Source organism: Oncorhynchus nerka, linkage group LG20 (assembly GCF_034236695.1).
Source record: "Oncorhynchus nerka isolate Pitt River linkage group LG20, Oner_Uvic_2.0, whole genome shotgun sequence".
Taxonomy (NCBI): domain Eukaryota; kingdom Metazoa; phylum Chordata; class Actinopteri; order Salmoniformes; family Salmonidae; genus Oncorhynchus; species Oncorhynchus nerka.
In genome coordinates, this window is record NC_088415.1 from 47750273 (window position 1) to 47774469 (window position 24197).

At 42.4% G+C, this 24197-nt stretch overlaps 1 protein-coding gene across 1 annotated transcript in view; it reads right to left on the reverse strand.

Annotated features, from left to right (window-relative positions):
* Nucleotides 1–12465: 12465 nt before the first annotated feature.
* Nucleotides 12466–24197, reverse strand: part of LOC115102592 (choline/ethanolaminephosphotransferase 1-like) — a 31154-nt gene continuing 19422 nt past the window's right edge. The window contains exons 4-9 of the mRNA XM_029622698.2: nt 20596–20737; nt 17578–17662; nt 17085–17216; nt 14432–14590; nt 14012–14137; nt 12466–13693 (exon numbers count right to left, since the gene is read on the reverse strand). Of these exons, the coding sequence (XP_029478558.1) occupies nt 13550–13693; nt 14012–14137; nt 14432–14590; nt 17085–17216; nt 17578–17662; nt 20596–20737 (788 nt within the window). The 3' untranslated portion in view covers nt 12466–13549. The remainder of the gene's footprint in view (nt 13694–14011; nt 14138–14431; nt 14591–17084; nt 17217–17577; nt 17663–20595; nt 20738–24197) is intronic.

The window sequence follows — 24197 nt, forward strand, 5'->3', positions numbered from 1 at the left end:
GGTGAATTTTTGGCCCATTCCTCCTTTGTGATGACCACTCCAATACCTTGACTTTGTTGTCCTTAAGCCATTTTGCCACAACTTTGGAAGTATGCTTGGGGTCATTGTCCATTTGGAAGACCCATTTGCAACAAAGCTTTAACTTCCTGACAGATGTCTTAAGATGTTGCTTCAATATATCCACTTAATTTTCCTACCTCATGATGCCATCTATTTTGTGAAGTGCACCAGTCCCTCCTGCAGCAAAGCACCCCCACAACATGATGCTGCCACCCCCGTGCTTCACGGTTGGGATGGTGTTCTTCGGGCTTGCAAGCCTCCCCCTTTTTCCTCCAAACAAAATAATGGTCATTATGGCCAAACAGTTCTATTTTTGTTTCATCAGACCAGAGGACATTTCTCCAAAAAGTACGATCTTTGTTCCCATGTGCAGTTGCAGACCGTGGTCTGGCTTTTTTTATGGTGGTTTTGGAGCAGTGGCTTCTTCCTTGCTGAGCGGCCTTTCAGGTTATGTCGATATAGGACTCGTTTTACTGTGGATATAGATACTTTTGTACCTGTATCCTCCAGCATCTTCACAAGGTCCTTTGCTGTTGTTCTGGGATTGATTTTCACTTTTCACACCAAAGTACGTTCATCTCTAGGAGACAGAACGCGTTTCCTTACTGAGCGGTATGCCGGCTGCGTGGTCCCATGGTGTTTATACTTGCGTACTATTGTTTGTACAGATGAACGTGGTAATTTCAGGCATTTGGAAATTGCTCCCAAGGATGAACCAGACTTGTGGAGATGTACAATTTTTTTGAGGTCTTGGCTGATTTATTTGGATTTTCCCAATATGTCAAGCAAAGAGGCAATGAGTTTGAAGGTAGGCCTTGAATTACATCCACAGGTGCATCTCCAATTGACTCAAATTATGTCAATTAGTCTATCAGAAGCTTCTAAAGCCATGACTTAATTTTCTGGAATTTTCCAAGCTGTTTAAAGGCACAGTCAACTTAGTGTATGTGAACTTCTGACCCACTGGAAAAGTGATACAGTGAAATAATAATAATCCGTCTGTAAACAATTGTTGGAAAAATTACTTGTCATGAATAAATTAGATGTCCTAACCGACTTACAAAAACTCTAGTTTGTTAACAAGAAATGTGTGGAGTGGTTGAAAAAATAGTTTTAATGACTCCAACCAAGTGTATGTAAACTTCCGACTTCAGCTGTATGTGTGTGTGTTTGTGTAATATACACTGCTAAAAAAAATAAAGGGAACACTTAAACAACACAATGTAACTCCAAGTCAATCACACTTCTGTGAAATCAAACTGTCCACTTAGGAAGCAACACTGATTGACAATACATTTCAAATGCTGTTGTGCAAATGGAATGGACAACAGGTGGAAATTATAGGCAATTAGCAAGACACCCCCAATAAAGGAGTGGTTCTGCAGGTGGTGACCACAGACCACTTCTCAGTTCCTATGCTTCCTGGCTGATGTTTTGGTCACTTTTGAATGCTGGCGGTGCTTTCAATCTAGTGGTAGCATGAGACGGAGTCTACAACCCACACAAGTGGCTCAGGTAGTGCAGCTCATCCAGGATGACACATCAATGCGAGCTGTGGCAAGAAGGTTTGCTGTGTCTGTCAGCGTAGTGTCCAGAGCATGGAGGCGCTACCAGGAGACAGGCCAGTACATCAGGAGACGTGGAGGAGGCCGTAGGAGGGCAACAACCCAGCAGCAGGACCGCTACCTCCGCCTTTGTGCAAGGAGGAGCAGGAGGAGCACTGCCAGAGCCCTGCAAAATGACCTCCAGCAGGCCACAAATGTGCATGTGTCTGCTCAAACGGTCAGAAACAGACTCCATGAGGGTGGTATGAGGGCCCGACGTCCACAGGTGGAGGTTGTGCTTACAGCCCAACACCGTGCAGGACGTTTGGCATTTGCCAGAGAACACCAAGATTGGCAAATTCGCCACTGGCGCCCTGTGCTCTTCACAGATAAAAGCAGGTTCACACTGAGCACATGTGACAGACGTGACAGAGTCTGGAGACGCTGTGGAGAATGTTCTGCTGCCTGCAACATCCTCCAGCATGACTGGTTTGGCGGTGGGTCAGTCATAGTGTGGGGTGGCATTTCTTTGGGGGGCCACACAGCCCTCCATGTGCTCGCCAGAGGTAGCCTGACTGCCATTAGGTACCGAGATGAGATCCTCAGACCCCTTGTGAGACCATATGCTGGTGCGGTTGGACCTAGGTTCCTCCTAATGCAAGACAATGCTAGACCTCATGTGGCTGGAGTGTGTCATCAGTTCCTGCAAGAGGAAGGCATTGATGCTATGGACTGGCCCGCCCGTTCTCCAGACCTGAATCCAATTGAGCACATCTGGGACATCATGTCTTGCTCCATCCACAGACTGTCCAGGAGTCCAGGAGTTGGCGGATGCTTTAGTCCAGGTCTGGGAGGAGATCCCTCAGGAGACCATCCGCCAACTCATCAGGAGCATGCCCAGGCATTGTAGGGAGGTCATACAGGCACGTGGAGGCCACACACACAACTGAGCCTCATTTTGACTTGTTTTAAGGACATTACGTCGAAGTTGGATCAGCCTGTAGTGTGGTTTTCCACTTTAATTTTGAGTGTGACTCCAAATCCAGACCTCCATGGGTTGATACATTTTGATTTCCATTGATAATTTTTGTATTTAATAAGAATATTTCATTAATTTAGATCTAGGATGTGTTATTTTAGTGTTCCCTTTATTTTTTTGAGCAGTGTATATATATTTTTATTTATTTTATTTATCCTTTATTTTACCAGGTAAGTTGACTGAGAACACGTTATCATTTGCAGCAACGACCTGGGTAATAGTTACAGGGGAGAGGAGGGGGATGAATGAGCCGATTGTAAATATATATAAACATTTGTTGTTGTAGCCTGTTTTACATATTATTTTGGCATTAATACGTGTCACACATAAGTTTGCAAACAAAAAAATCAGTTCATGAGTTAATAAAGCCACATACAAACGGTCTCTTTTTGCTTTCTTGAGTAAAGCAGCTCTCGTGCTTTCTGTGGTTGTGGGGCAGCCAGCAGAATATACAGAGTTTAGGGGTTGGTAATGTTTTCTAGTTGCGCTGTGATTGGCTCAGTGTTCTGTCACTCATGGGGACACCAGTCACCGCAAAATCTACAGGGAGAGCTAGAAAGTTCAAATGCCTTGGGTGCTGCCATAGATTTACATTAGAAGTAACCATATAAGAAGGCTCAATGTCATTGGCCACAGATAAAATAACTTCAAATCACGTTATATCTACCTTAGCTTTGGACTGATCATGTCAACATCATACTTTCAAAATCTTAGCTAGAAAGCTATTATAGATAAAACGTATCAGTGCTCATCGGCCATTGGACATAAACATAACACAAAAAAGTTGAGTGGTTTGGAAAGAGAATGTGTTTTCATTGACTACAGCTCAGCGTTCAACACCATAGTGCCCACAAAAATCATCACGAAGCTAAGGACCCTTGGACTAAACACCTCCCTCTGCACCTGGATCCTGAACTGCCAGATGGGCCGCCCACAGGTGGTAAGGGTAGGCAACAAAACATCTGCCATGCTGATCCTCAACATTGGGGCCGCTCAGGGGTGCGTGCTGAGTCCCCTCCTGTACTCCATGTTCACCCACGACTGTGTGGCCAAGCATGACTCCAACACCATCATTAAGTTTGCTGATGACACAACCGTGGTAGGCCTGATCACCGACAACGATGAGACAGCCTATAGGGAGGAGGTCAGAGACCTGGCAGTGTGGTTCCAGGACAACAACGTCTCTCTCAATGTGAGCAAGACAAAGGAACTGATCGTGGACTATAGGAAAAAGGCCGACCAGGCCCCCATTAACATCGACGGGACTGAAGTGAAGTGGGCACAAGACTGAAAAGATTTGGCATGGGTCCCGAGAGCCTCAAAAGGTTCTACAGCTGCACCATCGAGAGCATCCTGACTGGTTGTATCAACGCCTGGTATGGCAACTTCTCGGCATCTGACCGTAAGGCGCGACAGAGAGTAGTAGGTACGGCCTAGTACATCACTGGGCCAAGCTTCCTGACATCATGACATCTAGGACCTATTGTACTAGGTGGTGTTAGAGGAAGTCCCCAAAAATTGTCAAAGACTCCAGTCATCCAAGTCATAGACTGTTCTCTCTGCTACCGCACGGCAAGCCGTACCGGAACACCAAGACTTCGTCTCAGGCCGCCAAACCATGCCAATATATCCAATATAACATATTTGAATAATGAGTGACATATTTTCATAAAAAACGTTATTTTGATAAATATGTAAATACTATTTCATCCTTCCACAAGATACAGTCCCGAAACAAATCTAGGATTGCTACCCAAGCCAGGTGGTCGTTCGTTCTATTGGTTCGGTTGCCAGAGACGCGACCCAGCCGTTCAATCTTTTTGTTCTGTTTCTATGGACGCGACCCAGTCGTTCAAAATGTTCCATTGTCATACTGGCTGGCAACGTTCTTATCCCTTGTTGCTAGCTAGCCAACTACAGCTAACTTAGTCACGTCAAACAGTGCAGACAGAATAACAAAAGTAGCTGCATTTGTTTAAGCTGTTTTCTAGTGACATTTATTTGGACACATCCATAACATTGAGCGAATGAGACATGATTTCCCCTGGCATAGAAAATGTGCTGCCTCGTTAGGACACTGTTGTTCAGGGGAGCTAGCCAACAACACAGCTAACACAATCACTTCAAACTGAAGCTGGAAAGACTGCCAACTAGCTGCAATTCATTTCATTTGACCTTTTTTCAATCAACATTTCTTTGTATATATCCATAAAAATGATGCCAGCTGATTCATGATTTCAACTGGCTGAGAAACACTGCCTGCCTGTCTGTCTCGTCCTGACTCCCGACCGCGACACGTTCATCACCATGTGACAGCTGGAGATCAAATTTGAATATTGTTGCAAATGTCAGAGAGACAGACAGTAAGGTTTAGACAAATCTCCGCTGTTGAAAACTAAATGTTAGTCTAAAAGAAATGTAAGATAATGTCTAGATGCTTTTTATAGTGGAGATCAAGTTCATAACTTCTCTGCCTGGGCTGATAAGACAGTGGATTGTGCAGTAAATATGCATTTTAATGTCATAGATTTAGCCGGTGGTAACTTTAACCAATCAGGGTGGTTTGAGCCCTGAATGCTGATTGGCTGACAGCGATGGTATATCAGACCATATACCACGGGTATGACAAAACATTTAACTGCTCTAATTACGTTGGTAACCAGTTTATAATAGCAATGAGGCACTGCGGGGTTTGTGGTATATGGCCAATATACCACGGCTAAGGGCTGTAACCAGGCACTCTGCGTCAATACCCAATAATGATGAAGTGAAAACAGGTTTTCATCAAATTTATTAAAAATTAAAACAAAAGTACCTTATTTACGTAAGTATTCAGACCCTTTGCCATGAGACTTGAAATTGAGCTCCGGTATATCCCGTTTCCATTGATCATCCTTTAGATGTTTCTACAACTTGAATTTACCACAGGTGGACTCCAATCAATTTATTGGACATGATTTGGAAAGGCACACACCGGTCTATATAAGGTCCCACATTTGACAGTGCATGTCAGAGACAAAACCAAAGCCATAAGGTCGAAAGAATTGTCCGTAGAGCTCCGAGACAGGATTGTGTCGAGGCACAGATGTGGGGAAGGCTACCAAAAAATGTATTCAGCATTGAAGGTCCCCAAGACCACAGTGGCTTCCATCATTCTTAAATGGAAGAAATTTGGAACCACCAAGACTCTTCCTAGAGCTGGCCACCCGGCCAAACTGAGCAATCGGGGGAGAAGGGCCTTGGCCAGGGAGGTGACTAAGAACCCAATGGTTACTCCTTCCAGAAGGACAACAATTTCTGCAGCACTCCACCAATCAGGCCTTTATGGTAGAGTGTTTAGACAGAAGCCACTCCTCGGCAAAAGGCACATGACAGCCCGCTTGGAGTTTGCCAAAAGGCACCTAAAGGACTCTCAGAGAAACAAGATTCTCTGGTCTGATGAAACCAAGATTAAACTCTTTGGCATGAATGCTAAGCATCACATCTGTGGGAAACCTGGCAACATTCCTACGGTGAAGCATGGTGGTGGCAGCATGATGCTGTGGGGATGTTTTTAAAGCGTCAGGGACTGGGAGACTAGTCAGGATCGAGGGAACGATGAACGTAGCAAAGTACAGAGAGATCCTTGATTAAAACCTGCTCCAGAGCACTCAGGACCTCAGACTGGGGGCGAAAGTTCACCTTCCAACAGGGCAACGACCCTAAGCACACAGCCAAGACAACGCAGGAGTGGATTTGGGACAAGTCTCTGAATGTCCTTGAGTGGCCCATCCAGAGCCGGACTTGAACCCAATCGAACATCTCTGGAGTGACCTGAAAATTGCTGTGCAGCAACGCTCATCTCTGGAGTGTCCTTGAGTGGCCCATCCAGAGCCGGACTTGAACCCAATCGAACATCTCTGGAGTGACCTGAAAATTGCTGTGCAGCAACGCTCCCCATTCAACCTGACAGAGCTTGATAGGTTCTGCAGAGAAGAATGGGAGAAACTCCCCAAAAAAGGCTGTAATCGCTGCCAAAGGTGCTTCAACAAAGTACTAAGTAAAGGTTCTGAATACTTATGTAAATGTAGTGGTGGAAAAAGTCCCCGATTTGTCATTCTTGAGTAAAAGTATGATAACTTTAATAAAAGATGACTCAAGAAAAAGTGAAAGTCACTTTGGTTCCAATTATACTTAAGTATCAAAAGTAAATGTAAAGGTATGAATCATTTAAATTTCTTATATTAAGCAAACCAGATGGCGCCATTTTCTTTTTTAAAATTAATTTACGGAAAGCCAGGGGCTATCTCCTAGACTCTGACATTATTTACAAATGAAGCTTGTGTGTTTTTGTGAGTCTGCCAGATCAGAGGCAGTAGGTTTCTTTACACCACTGTATAAATGTGATATTTCAGTTTTTTTTTAAAATTTTATACATTTGCAAATATTTCTAAAAACATGTTTTTGCTTTGTCATTATGGGGTATGTTGTGTAGATTGATTGGGGGGGGCGATTTAATCCATTTTAGAATAAGGCTATGATGTAACAAAATGTATAAATAGTCAAGGGGTCTGAATACTTTCCGAATGCACTCTAATGAGCGTTCTAAGATCAACTAGAGCTCTGCCTGTGTTGTTGTGAGTGCTCTGCCGTTTTATCACAACTTAGTCCACTACCGGATGCTTTTATTTTTTGGATGCCTGTCTTCGATGTTTAGCAGATTTAAAGTAGATTTTAAAACCAAATACTTTTAGACTTTTACTCAAGTAGTATTTTATTGGGTGACTCTCTTTTACTTGTCATTTTTTGTTAAGGTGCTGTATCTTTACTTTTATGACAATTTGGTACTTTTTCCACCACTGTTTCAATGTATATGTTCCAAAGGCGCACATCAGTAGCTTGGAGATGCTAAATGTGTTCATGTTAACTAACGTCAAATACCGTGAGACCTGCAGTCTTTCGCATGACAATAACCAGCTAACAAAATGTAATGACCCGCCACAGCCTTAACCCTAACACATCTGGACAAGAGGAACTCCTATGTGAGAAGGCTGTTCATTGACTACAGTTCAACATTCAACACTATTGTTCCCTCCAAGCTCGACACCAAGCTTAGAGCCCTGGGTCTGAACATCACCCTCTGCAACTGGATCCTCGACTTCCTGACGGGCAAGGAGTAATTTAATTTGAGCCTGAGAAACTGTCCCTACAGGCAAGGAAAGTAAAATGTGTTTACATTCCTTGCCTACAAGTGGTCCACGAGTTTCCAAAATGCAATGCTTTTCCATGGTCGTTTAACAGATCCATTCAGTTCCCAGTGTTGTGTCCCCTTCTAATGTGTCAATGTCTGCAGCTTCCCTGTGTGCGTGTGCATGTGTGTTTGTGAGCCCGCGCCCACAGGATGTCCCGGCCCGTGGTACGACACCCCAATTTCAACCAGGATGTAGAGCGCCCTGCAGGTATACTGTCATGGTGGTGGTTTTCTGTGAAAGCGCAGAACAACACATCCATACCTGACCCAAGCTGTCACACATTCCAGATGGAAGAAATGGTATTTGCCTCGAGGTGAGAAAAAAGAATAGGGAGCTGCAGCACCCTCAGCACCCCTACTTTGTGTGTGTGTGTGTGTTTCAAGTCACTCTTTCATGTCATATGACTAATAAAAGTACCCACTGTAACTTAACTGCAGAGAAACAATGAAGCCACATAGATCATCAAACTAATCGCTCCACAATCCCTGCTAGGTCTAACTGAACCAAACACATCCTACTGGGCACGCACATCAATTCAACTTCTATTCCACGTTAGTTCAACATATTTTCATTGAAATAGCGTGGAAACAACATTGATTCAACCATTGTGCCCAGCGGGATACTTTTTGCTTCGTAAATAACATCCCATGACACTAGATTTGTTCTTAGCAGAGTCATTTCCTTGGCTGACATTCAAAGCCACACTCCACCATGACTGAATTCCCTGGAAGTGTTCAACCGGGAATAGAATCAAGTCCATGTTCAAGCAGTGTGTTGAACTAGGTCACAGAGGAAACAAACTATCAGTCCTGCAAACTGTCACCCACTTTAACAACATTTTCAGGCACTAAATTCTAGTAGTCTGATTGGGAGTATAGACCGCTTCATACTTTTAGTAAGACCACTCAACTATTGTAACTGATATGGAGTGTGTGTGTGTGTGCCTGCTGCATGCGTGCGCCTGTTTTGTATTTTCTAAAAAGGAAGATATGCTCAGCAGTGTTTCCTGTTGTGTACTCAAAGAACACTAATCGTTTAACCACAGCCTTCTTAAATCTGTAGAAAGACCACTCGTGCTTGAGTGGAAAGCATTGAGATTACTGCATCTTGAAATGACTGCATATTACAGGAAGCAATTATGGTGCCTGTATAGCCTATTTAAAACAAGATGTTTTAGAATTTGATTGGAGTTATTTGCTCTCTTTTTAGGCTTTATCCGTTATGAATGTGGGGGCGGCAGGTAGCCTAGTGGTTAGAGCGTTGGGCCAGTATCCGAAAGGTGCTAGATCGAATCCCCGAGCTGACAAGGTAAAAATCTGTCGTTCTGCCCCTGAACAAGGCAGTTAACCCAATGTTCCCGTAATTGTAAATAAGAATTTGTTCTTAACTGACTTGCTTAGTTAAATAAAGGTGAAAAAAATATCTTGCTTTATTGACAACATTTGGCATGTTCAGCCATAATGCAATTAAGAGCAGGCCTTGCCCCTATATCAGTATGAATGATACACTACCTGACCAAGTATGTGGACACCTGCTCGTCGAACATCTCATTCCAAAATAATGGTCATTAACATGGAGTCGGACCCCCCTTTTGCTGCTATAACAACCTTCACTGTTCTGGGAAGACTTTCCACTAGATGTTGGAACATTGCTGAGGAGACTTGCTTCCATTCAGCCACAATAGCATTAGTGAGGTTGGGCACTGATATTGGGCAATTAGGCCTGGCTCGTAGTTTGTGTTCCAATTCATCCCAAAGGAGTTTGTTGGTACTATGCATTGGGGCATGTAGCGTTTTCCTGGCATCTGCTAACCCCAGATTCCCAGACTGCCAGATGGTGAAGCGTGATTCATCATTCCAAATAATTAATTTCCACTGCTCCAAAGTCCAATTGTGGCGAGCTTTACACCACTCCAGCTGACGCTTGGCATTGCGCATGGTTAGCTGAAAACCCATTTTATGAAGCTCCCGACAAACAGTTACTGTGCTGACGTTGCTTCCAGAGACAGTTTGGAACTCAGTCATGAGTGTTGCAACCGAGGAGTGATGATTTTTATGCGCTTCAGCACTTGGTGTTCCCGTTCTGTGAACTTGTGTGGCCTGCCACTTCACTTCTGAGCCATTGTTGCTCCTAAACGTTTCCATTTCATCCTATGACGGTGCCACGTTGAAAGTCACTGACCTCTTCAGTAAGGCCATCCTACGGCCAATGTTTGTCTATGGAGATTGCATAGCCGTGTGCTCGATTTTATACCCCAGTCAGGAACAGGTGTAGCTGAAATAGCCGAATCCACTAATTTGAAGGGGTGTTCATACTTTTGTATATGTGTGTATATATATATATATATATACTGAACAAAAATATAAACGCAACATGCAACAATTTCAACGGTTTTACTAAGTTACGGTTCATATATGGAAATCAGTCAATTGAAATATATTCACTAGGCCCTAATCTATGGATTTCACAGCACTGGGCAGGGGCGCAGCCATGGGTGGGCCTCGGAGGGCATAGGCCTACCCACTTGGGAGCTAGGCCCACCCACTGGGGAGGCAGGACCAGAATGAGTTTTTCCCCACAGAAGGGCTTTATATTACAGACAGAAATACTTCTGAGTTTCATCAGCTGTCTGGGTGGGTGGTCTCAGATGATCCTGCAGGTGAAGAAGCTGGATATGGAGGTCCTGGGCTGGCGAGGTTACACGTGGTCTGCTGTTGTGAGGCTGGTTGGACGTACTACCAAATTCTATAAAACAACGTTGGAGGCGGCTTATGGTAGAGAAATGAACATCAAATTATCTGGCAACAGCTCTGGTGGACATTCCTGCAGTCAGCATTCCAATTGTACGCTCCCTCAAAACTTGAGACATCTGTGGCTTTGTGTTGTGTGACACAACTTCACATTTTGGTGGCCTTTTATTGTCCCCGGCACAAGGTGCACCTGTGTAATGATCTTGCTGTTTAATACGCTTAATGATATGCCACCTGTCAGGTGGATAGATTATCTTGGCAAAGGAGAAATGCTCACTAAGAGGGATATAATCACATTTGTGCACAAAATTTGAGAGAAATAAACGTTTTGTGTATACAGAAAATATCTGTGATCTTTTATTCCAGTTCATGAAACATGGGACCAACACGTTGCCTTTATATTTTTGCTCAGTATATTTCCACATTGAAGCCATGCAATTACTTAGAACAAGTGGATTGCAAACAGGTTCAAGTTAACATACACTGCTCAAAAAAATAAAGGGAACACTAAAATACCCTCCTACGGCCTCCTCCACGTCTCCTGATGTACTGGCCTGTCTCCTGGTAGCGCCTCCATGCTCTGGACACTACGCTGACAGACACAGCAAACCTTCTTGCCACAGCTCGCATTGATGTGCCATCCTGAATGAGCTGCTCTACCTGAGCCACTTGTATGGGTTGTAGACTCCGTCTCATGCTACCACTAGAGTGAAAGCACCGCCAGCATTCAAAAGTGACCAAAACATCAGCCAGGAAGCATAGGAACTGAGAAGTGGTCTGTGGTCACCACCTACAGAACCACTCCTTTATTGGGGGTGTCTTGCTAATTGCCTATAATTTCCACCTGTTGTCTATTCCATTTGCACAACAGCATGTTAAATGTATTGTCAATCAGTGTTGCTTCCTAAGTGGACAGTTTGATTTCACAGAAGTGTGATTGACTTGAGGTTACATTGTGTTGTTTAAGTGTTCCCTTTATTTTTTGAGTAGTGTATTTAGGAAGGCTGGGATAGGTCTACATTTAGCTATTTTGTTTCTGTAAGCTGTTTAACAATAACATACTAACTTTGGAGTTGATCCCAAGGCAATACATAAAATACCTTAAATATACAACTTGAAGCAACCACATATTTAGCCATGGGGCACGTTCTGATTGGCCAATGCGCTGCCAATCCTCAACACATCCACAATTAGTTAATTCATCAAAACCCAGGCCTTTTGTGATAACACCAGCATCTGAGCAGATAGTGGTTGTGAAAATAGCTCAAATATTTGACACCCCCCCCCCAACCTATAGTGCTACAAGCAGTGCTTAGATTTACCATTGAGTTAGATCTGTTAAAATAGACCCCTATGGTTTCATTTGTGAAATATATACAATAAGGTTTTATGAATTAAATATTTAATATATTCAGTTTTATTTGTGAGTTATGTTGAATATACACATGGATTGTGGTACACAGAATAAAGAAACAAACTTCTGCTATGTTGCAGAATAAAGCAAGGTGGTACAGATCTGTGAGTGAGAGATGCCCCGTTTATACCTGGTTCTAACATGTCCTTTGTCTTGATCTTGTCCACATTCTTTGATGGGTGTGTAGACAAGACTCATTGTGATCCAATCTTAAAAGTACAAACGGACATCAGGACATTATCCGCACGAAGGATGCATGTTAGAACTAGGAAAAATGGGTCTAGAGTGAACGTGTGTGTTTGTCCCTCTGAAACATTCTCTCCACTCTATTGAAAGTATTTTTTCTCCAATTATGCGGTCTTCCAATAGCCTCTATATTCTTTGACAAAGTAACCATTTTGAAAAAAAAAAAAAAAAGACAGACGCATTTGTTTTTAACGGCCAACGATTGATTCACCCTTCGCATTTTATTTTCAAAATCTCTGCATTTATCAGTAATGACAAACAATCCAAGGGAGAAAAAATGTACGTTTGAATGGATGTTTCGATTGGTTGAACCCCATCAGTTAGAGATATTGGCTGTGACCACTACAGTGGGTTGTAAATGCCCATCCCATGCATATGATACACACGAGAACAATGACAAGTTCTACTCTTGTTATGAGACATTAGCTGCAGACATTTGAATACTCTGTGCGTCACTGTTTGATATAAGGTAAGAGGCATTCCTTAATTTTTGCAGAAAAAAAAACATTCCTTATGTTTGAACATGGACGGGTACTGCGTTCATCCGTACGGATATAGTTCTAACGTTTAATACTTGGTTAATGATGAGACCTCAGAATGCAGTACACAGAACTATACCTTGAACAGAGGACTAATGTTTTCTATGGAGTGGAACAAGTAGTTGTACGTAGAGGAGCTAAACTAGTACCAATACTGAAAGAACAGAGACATTTAAATTCAGTCATACTGCTCTGACACATTAATAAACTGTAGGTGTTTTTCCTGTAGATAAATATAATATTATAATATTACTTGGTTAGGTATAACCTGCTCCTTCCCATGGATAACATTTATTTCAGTTTAAAAAATAGCTAATACACAGATAGTGGCAGCACGGTTATAGTAAGCAACATTAACCCCTATCCATAAAGTTTGGTTAGACAACTAATTCTCAAATAGTTTGTTACCAAATAACGGGGTGCTCTTATGACAAACTAAACAAAACCCCTTTCTCTTCGGTTATGAACCTTTAACACCAAAACAACACAACATCGGCAAAAACAGAGCATTATTGCACAACAAATAGATTGAAATAAATTATTTCCATTTTTTTCCACCACCCTCAATGTATTCATAATTTCATTGGCTAATACATTCGTAGAGAAACCGCCTCCCAATTTGTCTCATCCAATGGGAATCCTGTGGTGACAAGGGGGAGGCGGTAGAGGTACACCCACCAACTTCATCTCCGTACGGACAGTGTCACCAGACCAGGGACACAAGTGTCACCACACATCTTTGCCTGACTGGGAGGCAGCAATGGGCCGCAGGTTGGGGGGTTTGATCTTGAACACAAAGATGTGCAGGTGAGAAGCGATCTGGTTGCATACGCTGACGCAGTAGCGCACCAGGTCAAAGATGGACAGGAACTAGAGAGAAACAAGACAGAGGGTGGATGTCAAATAGTCAATTTAAGGCTCCTTATATACAAAACTGGTTGTGTTTATTATATGGTCAATCATCTTTTGAATAAATTCCCCTTGAAAAGGTATTTGATTAGGATCCCATTAGCTGCTGCCAAGGCAGGCGCTACTCCTCCTGGGGTCCAAAAAAAAAATGGCACAAATCTAAGCTAGGCATCTACATTGTACTGCAAAATAAGTTAAAAGGGGAAATCCTAACTTTCATTTAGGTTTCAATTGGCTTGGTACGTGCACATGGATGAACCGATTGAGGTGTAGCCTTACTAGTGCCACCCAGAGGACCAAGTACTCGTCTATGATGCTGTTAAAATACTGGTCCAAGAAGAGCAGCCCTGGCCCCAGGTAAGCCAAGTCATGGAGAGACATCTCACTTTTGGTCATATGAGCCACCTGTAAAACAAATATATATAAATAAGATGGGGCAGTGTTAAGTTAAACAAGGAAAAACAAGACTAGAGTTGGTACGCCAATTTGCTGAATAAGGAATCCCAGATTTGAGCTTTAACCCTAAGTTAACACAACTAAAACAGGGCACATTAGGCCAATGTTCCAACATCCACACCAACATACTATTTAGAATGAAGCAAAAGATTGGACATGTATTCCAAGTGGTATACTAGTGTGGATTTGGAAAGTAACCAGGCCCTTTCAGTGTTTAATGTTTCAGACCATCTGCTTCCTCACCACTAGCTTGTTGGTGATCTTGGCCGACACAAACCCAAAGGCCAGGACGTAGAGACAGGGGTGCTTCTCAAACAGCTGGGACGCAGACTTCTTGTAGATCATAATAGCCAGAGTGATAACTGACCCTATGTGGAAGAACGGTGACAGGACACTCGTTCCCTGAGGAAGACGACGGGACATGGATGTCACAATCACTGTACCTAGCTGAAAATCTTCTCTAAAGTGATCAATAAACTGCACGGTAAAGGTCTGCAGAGCAGTCAGTGGCTTGGCTGAAACAAATGGGAAAAAGTCCAGGCATGATAGGCATCCACTGTCACCATTTTATGGAGGCAAAGAAATGAAAAATGGTATTTAAAGAGCGAATGCCACCAGAAAGCTGGGTGGCAGGTAGCCTAGTGGTTAGAGCATTGGACTAGTAACCGGAAGGTTGCAAGATCGAATCCCCGAGCTGACAAGGTAAACATCTGTCATTCTGCCCCTGAACAAGGCAGTTAACCCACTGTTCCTAGGCCGTCATTGAAAATAAGAATGTGTTCTTAACTGACTTGCCTAATAAAGGTTAAATAAAATAAAGCAACATCTTGATTTGAAAATGTCCTATGCGGCATCGATATGAGTCAGTCTAGTGTTAAAAATTACTACAAAAGTGTAAATAATCATTTTGATCAAAGTCAATCATCCAAAATGATTTTAATTTTTTTATTTTGTATTTATTAGGTTCCACACACACACACACACACACACACACACATTAAACCACACCCGAAACCAACTTGCTTTTGAATTCAGTCATGGCCGCTAGCGTTTCTTTAAAAAACGAATCTAAAACGACGCCAAATCAGGAAGTGCAGTCACCTTTTGAACATTAGAAAAGACTGGCTACAAAAAAAACAAATGCTGTTGATGTTTTTTTTTTTAAATTTTTATAAGCCACTGTACGATATACACTACAGTTCAAAAGTTTGGGGTCACTTAGAAATGCCCTTGTTTTTGAAAGAAAAGCACAGATTTGGCCATTAAAATAACATCAAATTGATCAGAAGTACAGTGTAGACATTGTTGATGTTGTAAATGACTATTGTAGCTGGAAACGACTGATTTTTTAAAATGGAATATCTAAATAGGCATACAGAGGCCCATTATCAGCAACCATCATTCCTGTGTTAGGAAACTCTTTTGCAATTGTTAGCACAGCTGAAAACTGTTGTTCTGATTAAAGAAGCAATGCAACTGACCTTCTTTAGACTAGTTGAGTATCTGGAGCATCAGCATTTGTGGGTTCGATTGCAGGCTCAAAATGGCCAGAAACAAAGAACTTTCTTCTGAAACTCGTCAGTCTATTATTTTTCTGAGAAATGATGGCTATTCCATATGAGAAATTGCCAAGAAACTGAAGATCTCGTACAACGCTGTGTACTACTCTCTTCACAGAACAGCACAAACTGGCTCTAACCAGAATAGAAAAGGGAGTGGGAGGCCCCGGTGCACAACTGAGCAAGATGACAAGTACATTTGAGTGTCTGGATTGAGAAACAGACGCCTCACAAGTCCTCAACTGGCAGCTTAATTAAATAGTACCCGCGAAACACCAGTCTCAATATCAACAGTGAAGAGGCGACTCCGGGATGCTGGCCTTCTAGGCAGAGTTGCAAAGAAAAAGCCATATCTCAGACTGGCCAATAAAAAGAAAAGATTAAGATGGGCAAAAGATGAAGATTGGAAGATTGGAAAAAACTGTTATGGACAGACGAATATAAGTTTAAGGTGTTCGGATCACAAAGACCATTCGTGAGACGCAGAAAAAATGAAAAGATGCTGGGGGAGAGCTTGACGCCATTTGTCAAGCATGTTGGAGGCAATGTGATAGTCTGGGGGTGCTTTGGTGGTGGTAAAGTGGGAGATTTGTATAGGGTAAAAGGGATCTTAAAGAAGGAAGGCTATCACTCTATTTTCCAACGCCATACCATACCCTGTGGACGGCGCTTAATTGGAGTCAATTTCCTCCTACAAGACAATGACCCAAAGCACAGCTCCAAACAATGCAAGAACTATTTAGGGAAGAAGCAGTCAGCTGGTATTCTGTCTATAATGGAGTGGCCGGCACAGTCACCGGATCTCAACCCTATTGAGCTGTTGTGGGAGCAGCTTGACCATATGGTACGTAAGAAGTTCCCATGAAGCCAATCCATGGGCACATTTGGTGTGGGGGTTTGCCTTGCTCAAGGGTACAATAGTAGGCAATAGCATCTAGGATTTGATACGTGCAACCCTCCATTTGCCAGCTCACTACCTACCAGATTTTTCCCATCAGACCTTGGATTTGCCTCTACCCGCTAGGCTACCTGCCGCCACAGGAGGCTGCCAAGGGGAGGATGGCTCATAAGAATGGCTGGAACCAAGCAAATGAAATGGCATCAAACATGTGTTTGATACCATTCCACATCTTCTGCTCCTGCCATTACAATGAGCCATGTCCTCCCCAATTAAGGTACCACCAACCTTCTGTAACTGTCACCCATATCATATTACTACCTGTTGAAATAACCAATACAATGAGCAGTAGGACTGTAAACCTTCCTTCCTAGACTGTAACTCAGCCATACAATTCAACTGGATCCTCATCAGCAAGGATGGATCACGTCTTACTTACCGCTATGGTGGATCCGTTCTTTCCTACACCTCCCGTGAATATGACCCGGAAGTAGTTGGTGCAGGAAAAGATGGCTCCTGCCACAGTGAGGATGGCTGGAATGATCTTAATCTGGATGTTCACCCCAGGGATCTGTGTATGTTAGGGAGATTAGTAAGAGCCCTGTTCCAATACTTTCGAAATGCATCCTTCCTACCATACTTTAAGTAAAGACAGATCAGAATTAGTTGGATTGGTGAAAGTAATAGGGCTGTAACCTGGCTTTCACCTATCCAATCACGTATTAGATTTGTGCTTACCTCCAGGAAAGAAGGAAAGGATGCATTTCTGAAGTATTCACACAATCATGAACCAGGACGTGAGTCTGAACACTTCAACCAACATGCCAGATCAAATGCATGATCTGTAAATATTAGCATTAGTGTCATTTTTTCAAATCCAAGCAGTAGAAACAGGCCATAATTTGCTGAATCAAATGGGTTAAATGCATTACCAAGAACTGCCAAAAAGCTGATCCTCCGATGGCAGCCAGCAAATACATGATTATAATGAAGAACTGCACTTCAGTCACATCAATGCTGAACGGGCAGAGAGACAGAGGAATCATGAGCAACCATTAGTGATTTCACATATCACTCATGAAAAACAACATGCACATAGCACCCCCTAGCAGGTCCTGCACAAACTGTACCCATTCCTCTTGGTTGTGAATTAGAGGTCGACCAATTATGATTTTTCAACGCCGATACCGATTATTGGAGTACCAAAAAAGCCGATACCGATTCATCGGCCGATTTAAAAATAATAATAATAATAATGACAATTACAACGATACTGAATTAACACTTATTTTAACTTAATATAAAACATCAATAAAATCAATTTAGCCTCAAGTAAATAATGAAACATGTTCAATTTGGTTTAAATAATGCAAAAACAAAGTGCTGGAGAAGAAAGTAATATGTGCCATGTGAAAATGTGTGCCATGTAAAAAAGCTAACGTTTAAGTTCCTTGCTCAGAACATGAGAACATATGAAAGTTGCTGGTTCCTTTTAACATGAGACTTCTATATTCCAAGGTAAGAGGTTTTAGGTTGTAGTTAATATAGTATTTATAGCACTATTTCTCTCTATACCATTTGTATTTCATATACCTTTGACTATTGGATGTTCTTATAGGCACTATAGTATTGCCAGTGTAACAGTATATCTTCCGTCCCCCTCCTCGCCCCTACCTGGGCTCGAACCAGGAACACAGACAACAGCCACACTCGAAGCATCGTTACCCATTGCTCCACAAAAGCCGCGGCCCTTGCAGAGCAAGGGGAATACCTACTCCAAGTCTCAGAGCGAGGGACATTTGAAACAGTATTTGCGCACACCCAGCTAACTAGCTAGCCATTTCACATTGGTTACACCAGCCATTAGGCTGATAGGCTTGAAGTCATAAACAGCGCTGTGCTTGCGAAGAGCTGCTGGCAAAACGCACGAAAGTGCTGTTTGAATGAATGATTACGGGCCTGCTGCTGCTCAGTCAGACTGCTCTATCAAATCAGACTTAATTATAACATAATAACACACAGAAATACGAGCCTTTGGTCATTTAATATAATCGAAATCGGAAACTATAATTTCGAAAACAAAACGTTTATTATTTCAGTGAAATACGGAACCGTTCTGTATTTTATCTAACGGGTGGCATCCCTAAGTCTAAATATTCTTGTTGCATTGCACAACCTTCAATGTATGTCATAATTACGTAAAATTCTGGCAAATTAGTTCGCAATGAGCCAGGCAGCCCAAACTGTTGCACATAACCCTGACTCTGCGTACAATGAACGCAAGAGAAATGACACAATTTCACCTGATTAATATTGCCTAGTGATTATGATTGATTGTTTTTTATAAGATAAGTTTAATGCTAGTTAGCAATTTACCTTGGCTTCTACTGCATTCGCGTAACAGGCAGGCTACTCGTGGAGTGCAATGGTTAGAGCGTTGGACTAGTTAACTGTGCGGTTGCAAAATTGGAACCCCTGACAAGGTGAAAATCTGTCGTTCTGCCCCTGAACAAGGCAGTTAACCCACAGTTCCTAGGCAGTCATTGAAAATAAGAATGTGTTCTTAACGGACTTGCCTAGATAAACAAAAGGTATAAAAAAAATATATATTTTTAAATCGGAAATCGGCGCCCAAAAATACTGATTTCCGATTGAAATCGGCCCTAATTAATCGGCCACTCCGATTAATCGGTCGACCTCTATTGTGAATGTGTGTGTGTGTAGAGTGTGGAGAACATTTCCCTTGAAAGCCTGAGAGGAACCTGATCTGTTAAAAGTTTTTTTAGTTGTTCTGTCTGACAACCTACTTAGCGCTTACTTACTCTGTGAAGGGCTTACATCATATCAAATCATATTGTTCAATGAAATCAACCATACTCCAAGGACATTCATCGCTTGTCCTTGTGGTTGTTCCCGAAAGCCAATCGGATTAGCCAATGTTGATATGTGAAGTTCCATCAAAATCTAAATCAGCTGCTAATGTCCTGGTGTCTACGTCAACACGGCTGCTGGTACAGAAATGTACTGGGTGAACAAGCTGTCATGACAGACCTATCGTTATTAAAAACAATCAGAATAAACATGTTTAGTTTGAGGTCGAAATATAGCCATTGATCTTAAAGCTTTGCACCAAAGGTGGTGGTGGGCCCAAAATTTGTCGTAAATTATAAGATTTATGTGAATTCCATCATCTCTCTGCTTCCTAAAATTACTCTAGTGGTCAACAGAGATTAACGTAATCTAGGATATCTCACATCTAATCAAATTGAGCCACCTCTATCAAATACCAAATGACAGTATCAAAGCGATGTGAGAACGAATGAAACAGGGTCTATAAGAAAGTTGTCCTATTGCACAGGAATGGTTGGTGTTGGCGATGGGGGCAGTCTGTGCAGGAAGTGGGGCCTGATTGGACACAAAGGTTATCTTCAACAGGGAAGTCACGCGGATTATGCTCTCGTTTTACCGTTAAGTTCCAGAACCCGGGCCCAAACGTGGCTGTGCACGTCTAACATAGCTACACGATCAGATACTCTGACATCAAATCTGCCCACCAGGAAAAAGACAAGGTAGCTCTGTGACATGGCTAGATAGACACTGGGTTAAAACCTGGCTATGAAATAAACATCTCCCATCTCCCTACATGTAGGCCTATGACAAAACAGCACGTGGTTACTAAATGTTCCCATGGTTGCATACATACTAGACAAATACTAAAGAGTGCGATGACATAGCCCTTTTATTCAAACATTTCAGGACCCGTGTTCATAAAGCGTCTCAGAGAACTGATATAGGATCAGTTTTGCCTTTTTGTTCAGAAAGAATAAGAAGGTGGACCTGATCCTAGATCAACACTCCTACGCTGAGACGCTTTATGAACACGGCCCCTGGAACATCAGGCATGATGCTCTTGTCCTCCTGCCTTGTTATTGCCTCCCCCACTCACTCACATGCCAAAGCGCAGGGTGCCTGATACGTAGGTCTGCCAGTGGGCACAGTAGAACATGAACATGCCGGCAAAGCAGCAGAAGAACATCCAGTCGGGGTTAGTGCCAAGCTGGACGGCGATACAGGTACCCAGGACCACAAACACTGAGGGAGGGGCAGAGAAGGAAGTCCGAGAGAGAAAATGAGTGAGTGAGAGAAAGATTCAAAAGAGGCAGGTATCCTCCAGCCTGAGTGTCTGTTTGTGCCATCATGCCAACTCCTTCTCACTCATTGTAATGGCACAAGTTTGGCTTGACAATGACAGCAATCAATTGGGTTGGCAAGAGCACAAATATATCTGGCACCAGGCTATTATCCTTACTGTGCTTAATTGCGTGTGGAAATGAACATGAGTAAGAAACATGTATTTTACTGTGGGTCAAGTACCAGTGACATCAATGGATGCAGAGAGGGAAAGAGAGAGAGTGACAGAGAGAGAGAAAAGTTCAATTACACAAGAAAAAAATAATATAATACTACACTGAACAAAAATATAAACGCAGCATGTAGTGTTGGTCCCATGTTTCATGAGCCGAAATAAAATATCCCAGAAATTTTGCAGATGCACAGAAAGCGTATTCTCTAATTTTGTACACAAATTTGTTTACATCCCTGTTTGTGAGCAGTTGGAGTACGTCCAACTGGCCTCACAGCAGTTTGCTGATGTCAATGTTGTGAACAGAGTGCCCCATGGTGGCGGTGGGGTTATGGTATGGGCAAACATAAGCTATGGACAATGAACACAATTGCATTTTATCATTGGCAATTTGAATGCACAGAGATACCGTGATGAGATCCTGAGGCCAATTGTGAGGCTCATTTTTTTAAAGGTATATATGTGACCAACAGATGCATATCTGTATTCCCAGTCATGTGAAATCCATAGATTAGGGCCTAATTAATTTAATTTCAATTGACTGATTTCCTTATATGAACTAACTCAGTAAAATCTTTGAAATTGCTGCATGTTGCGTTTATACTTTTGTTCAGTATAATAATAAGTGGGACTTATTTAAATTGGACTTTTGGGTCCCTTTTCAAGGACCCAAAAGTCACTTTACAATTGTAGAAATTAAACAACAAATAAACAGTAGTCAAAACATCAGACTAAACAAAAACAAAGAGAGGGGTGGGCTCAAGGAAGGGAAAGAGTGTGATGTAACAGTGTATGGGGAGGGTAGGGGTTTGTATACAAACCCAGATAGGGTAAGATACGAACATGTTTTAGGTTAATGGATAGGGTGAGGGTTTGGGTTAGGTGGTGCTCAATATACTTTGCTTGTATGTGGTGGGGCTTTAGGAGGGACTGAAAAATGGTGATGGACTCGCCGAAGCTCTGGAGCTTCGACCTGAGGACAAGGTGAAATGCATGTGTGGGTTGCAGGGGAGAAGGTCTGAGAGGTGTTGGATTCTGGGTAAACTTTTAACATTGAGATATTAAAGACATGACAGATCAGACACATTGTATATAAAGGAGTGAGATCTGTAGAAAGACAGAGTGGCTGTGGAATGTGCTGGGAGAGAGGGAGAGGGTCACGGGAGTGCGATAGGTGATACGATAGGACATCTGTGGATTAGGTGAAGGAGGGGTTGAGATCAGGAGGTCAGGTCAGATCCCTTGGAAGGGAGAAATAATGGTTTTATTATCCTGTTACTCTCTTCCTGTCGAACCATAAGATGTAAGGATTGGAGAGATGGAGGGGTGTCTAAAGTGGAGTATATATGGTGAGAACATGTTTTGCCTGAATTACAGCTGTAACAACCCTTTGGGAAGAATTAAACTTGGTTAAGCTTCTCTAGTGTCCATGAGTTATTTACTCTGAAAAAGGAGAACTTAACAGAGGTGGGGTGGGAGGGGGGGTAAGGTGGTGAAAGGCTTTGTAGGTTAGAAGGAGTATCTTGCAATCAATGCGTTGGGAGACAGGGAGACAGTGGAGTTCACGGATTACAAGGCTGATGTGCTGCACAGGACCCACGGTGTGGGTGAGAAGTCGGGCTGCAGAGTTTTGAACTATTTGGAGCTTATGGCGGGAGTTGAGTTGATGCCGGAGAGTAGTGAGTTGCAATAGTTAAGACTGGAAGAGATGAATGCATGTATGAGGGTTTCAGCGGAGAGGACAGGAGAGATAGGACATTAATCTGGCAATGTTGTGGAGGTGGAAGAATGAGGATTTGACCGTCTGTTTTATGTGGTGCTCAAAGGAGAGGGTGGATTCCAGTATTATGAGTTTGTGGGAAAGACAGTGGTGTCGTCAATGGTGAGGGTGCCAACTTTGGTAAGGGTGGGTTTGGTGCCTATGAAAAGGAGTTCTGTTTTATCACTGGGCTTGAGGGAGTTTTGTTGTATCCATGTTTTTATTGCAGAGAGGCAAGAATCAATAATATGGGTCAGAGGTGGGTTGAGGGATTTTGTGCCGAGGTAGATCTGTGTGTCATCAGCATAGCAGTGGAAGTCAAGGTTGAAGTGATGCAGGATCTAACCAAAGGGGAGGATGTAAATTATGAATAGTAAGGGACCCAGCACAGAGCCCTGGGGGACAGCCTGTGTAACCACAGCTGAGTCTGAGGTGTGGCCACTGACGGGAGTTCTAGCGGGTAAGTGGGACAGCAATAGTAAGTAGTTCAGATAGTTCAGACAGGAATGATTCATTAGCTTTAAGAAGACGGTACACAAAGATAGTGGTCATGGAGAAGGATGATTTTTACCCCAATTAGTATACTGGTCAATTGTTTGGTCGTTAGGCTGTTGGTCGACTGAGATTGTTTTCGTCGAGCAGGAACAAATTATACACACACACGGTCAAAAGTTTTAGAACACCTACTCATTCAAGAGTTAATTTATTTGTACTAATTTCTACATTGTAGAATAATAGTGAAGACATCAAAACTATGAAATAACATATGGAATCATGTAGTAACCAAAAAGTTAAATCAAAATATATTTTATATTTGATATTCTTAAAATAGCCACCCTTTCCCTTGATTACAGCTTTGCACACTCTTGGCATTATCTCAACCAGCTTCATGAGGTAGACACCTGGAATGCATTTCAATTAACAGGTGTGCCTTCTTAAAAGTTAATTTGTGTAATTTCTTTCCTTCTTAGTGTGTGTTGTGACAAGGTAGAGGGGTATACAGAAGATAGCCCTATGTGGTAAAAGACCAAGTCCATATTATTGCAAGAACAGCTCAAATAAGCAATGAGAAATGAGTCCATCATTACTTTAAGACAAGGTCAGTCAATACAGAACATTTCAAGGACTTTGATAGTTTCTCCAAGTGCAGTCACAAAAACCATTAAGCGCTACGATGAAACTGGCTCTCATGAAGACTGCCACAGGAATGGAAGACCTAGAGTTATATCTGCTGCAGAGGATAAGTTCATTAGTTACCAGCCTCAGAAATTGCAGCCCAAATAAATGCTAACAGACACATTCAGCGCAAATAAAAGTAATACACATCTTAACATCAACTATTCAGAGGTGACTGCGTGAATAAGTCCTTCGTGGTCGAATTGCTGCCACGAAAAGGGTACTAAAGGACACCAATAAGAAGAAGATATTTA